We start from the raw sequence: 1,291 nt of genomic DNA, 5'->3' as shown, positions 1-1,291 counted from the left end.
GTGAAAAATAATTTACAGATGGTTTAAAAATGTTTTAAGTAATTTTTTTAAAGGGATTTTGGCGATTGAGCGCTGTATGCCATGTCGTGACTGCTTTCATTTTCGTTGAAACTTCTGTAATATGGACCGGAACCGCTCCAACCGGCCGTGTTTGAGTAACTGTTTCCGGTGGTCCAACCCGCATTACTAGGTACCTTAAAAACGATAAATTATTATTATTATTATTATTATTATTATTATTATTATTATTAAAACAAATGATTAAAAAAAATTTTACGATTTAGAAAAATATAGACTCACTTTTCCGAAACCTCCTAATGCGCCACCGCCACTACCGCCGAGTAATTTTTGTAAACCTAAAATGGCAGCAATGACGAATGCAATTTTAGCGAGTACTAAAGCTTTAGTTGCAACTAAAGCTAAACCTCCCAAAAGTAACGGAATAACGGCAAAAACTTTGGCTCCGACACCAAGAATTATTGGCAAAAGTGATTTTTTCAATTTTCCACGTCCTTAAAAAAATCAATAAAATCAATAATAAGAAAACATTTTTTGGTTTTTGTGTTGTTTGTTTGTTTGTTTGTTACCTTCTTGTAAAGCTCTTTCCAAATCCATCGATGTCGATTCGGGCATTTTCAATTGTAACGAATGTGATTTAAGAAATTTAAATGCAGCATCGAAAAACAAATCGATCAATCTCGATCTTTTTTCCGACGTTTCTTCCGGTAGCATGTTTTCCAATTCCGCTTCGCTTAAACCTCTACCCGTTCTATCGATTTCTCCAGATCTGACAAAACTCATACCTTCGAATATTTTCAAATCTTCCATTCTTGCCATTCTGTTCATCATAGTCACTGCTTTGACTCCCATACACGTTTCGAAATCCTTATCTTGACAATCCGTAAAAAACTTATATGCCGTTTCTAAACCGTTATTATTATTATTTATCGATCTTCCCGTATTTATTTCATTTTCCTGTGGGTTCACGATACCACCGAACGCGCACTCAACTAAAACAATCATCATCACTATTAACGAATTCATGATTGTTGTTGTTCTTGTTGTTTTTGTTGTTGTTGTTCGTCTTAAAAATCTCGTGTGCAACTGATTATTTTTCATCTTTGATTCTTTTTTTTATTATTTTATTCTTAGGCCTGGTCTTAGCATTGTCTTCTTTTTTTTTTTCATTTACATCCGCTTTTTTCCAAGTGGGGCTCATCAAACCATCTCCTCCCGTCGTATATTAACACACACGCATGGGTGGCATAATTTTAAAACGTTGTATCTCCTC

At 34.5% G+C, this 1,291-nt stretch overlaps 1 protein-coding gene across 1 annotated transcript; it reads right to left on the bottom strand.

Annotated features, from left to right (window-relative positions):
- Positions 1 to 47: 47 nt before the first annotated feature.
- On the bottom strand, positions 48 to 1,044 carry Phum_PHUM026630 (uncharacterized protein; the record flags this gene model as incomplete). Its single annotated transcript, XM_002422941.1, has 3 exons — positions 48 to 194; positions 301 to 512; positions 588 to 1,044. The coding sequence occupies 3 exons, from the start codon at positions 1,042 to 1,044 to the stop codon at positions 48 to 50; spliced, it is 816 nt and encodes a 271-aa protein (XP_002422986.1).
- Positions 1,045 to 1,291: the final 247 nt, after the last annotated feature.

The sequence above is a fragment of the Pediculus humanus genome, genomic scaffold, assembly GCF_000006295.1.
Source record: "Pediculus humanus corporis 1103172107382 genomic scaffold, whole genome shotgun sequence".
Taxonomy (NCBI): domain Eukaryota; kingdom Metazoa; phylum Arthropoda; class Insecta; order Psocodea; family Pediculidae; genus Pediculus; species Pediculus humanus.
Note: the sequence above shows the minus strand (reverse complement) of the source record. Positions and strands in the feature narration are given on the sequence as shown.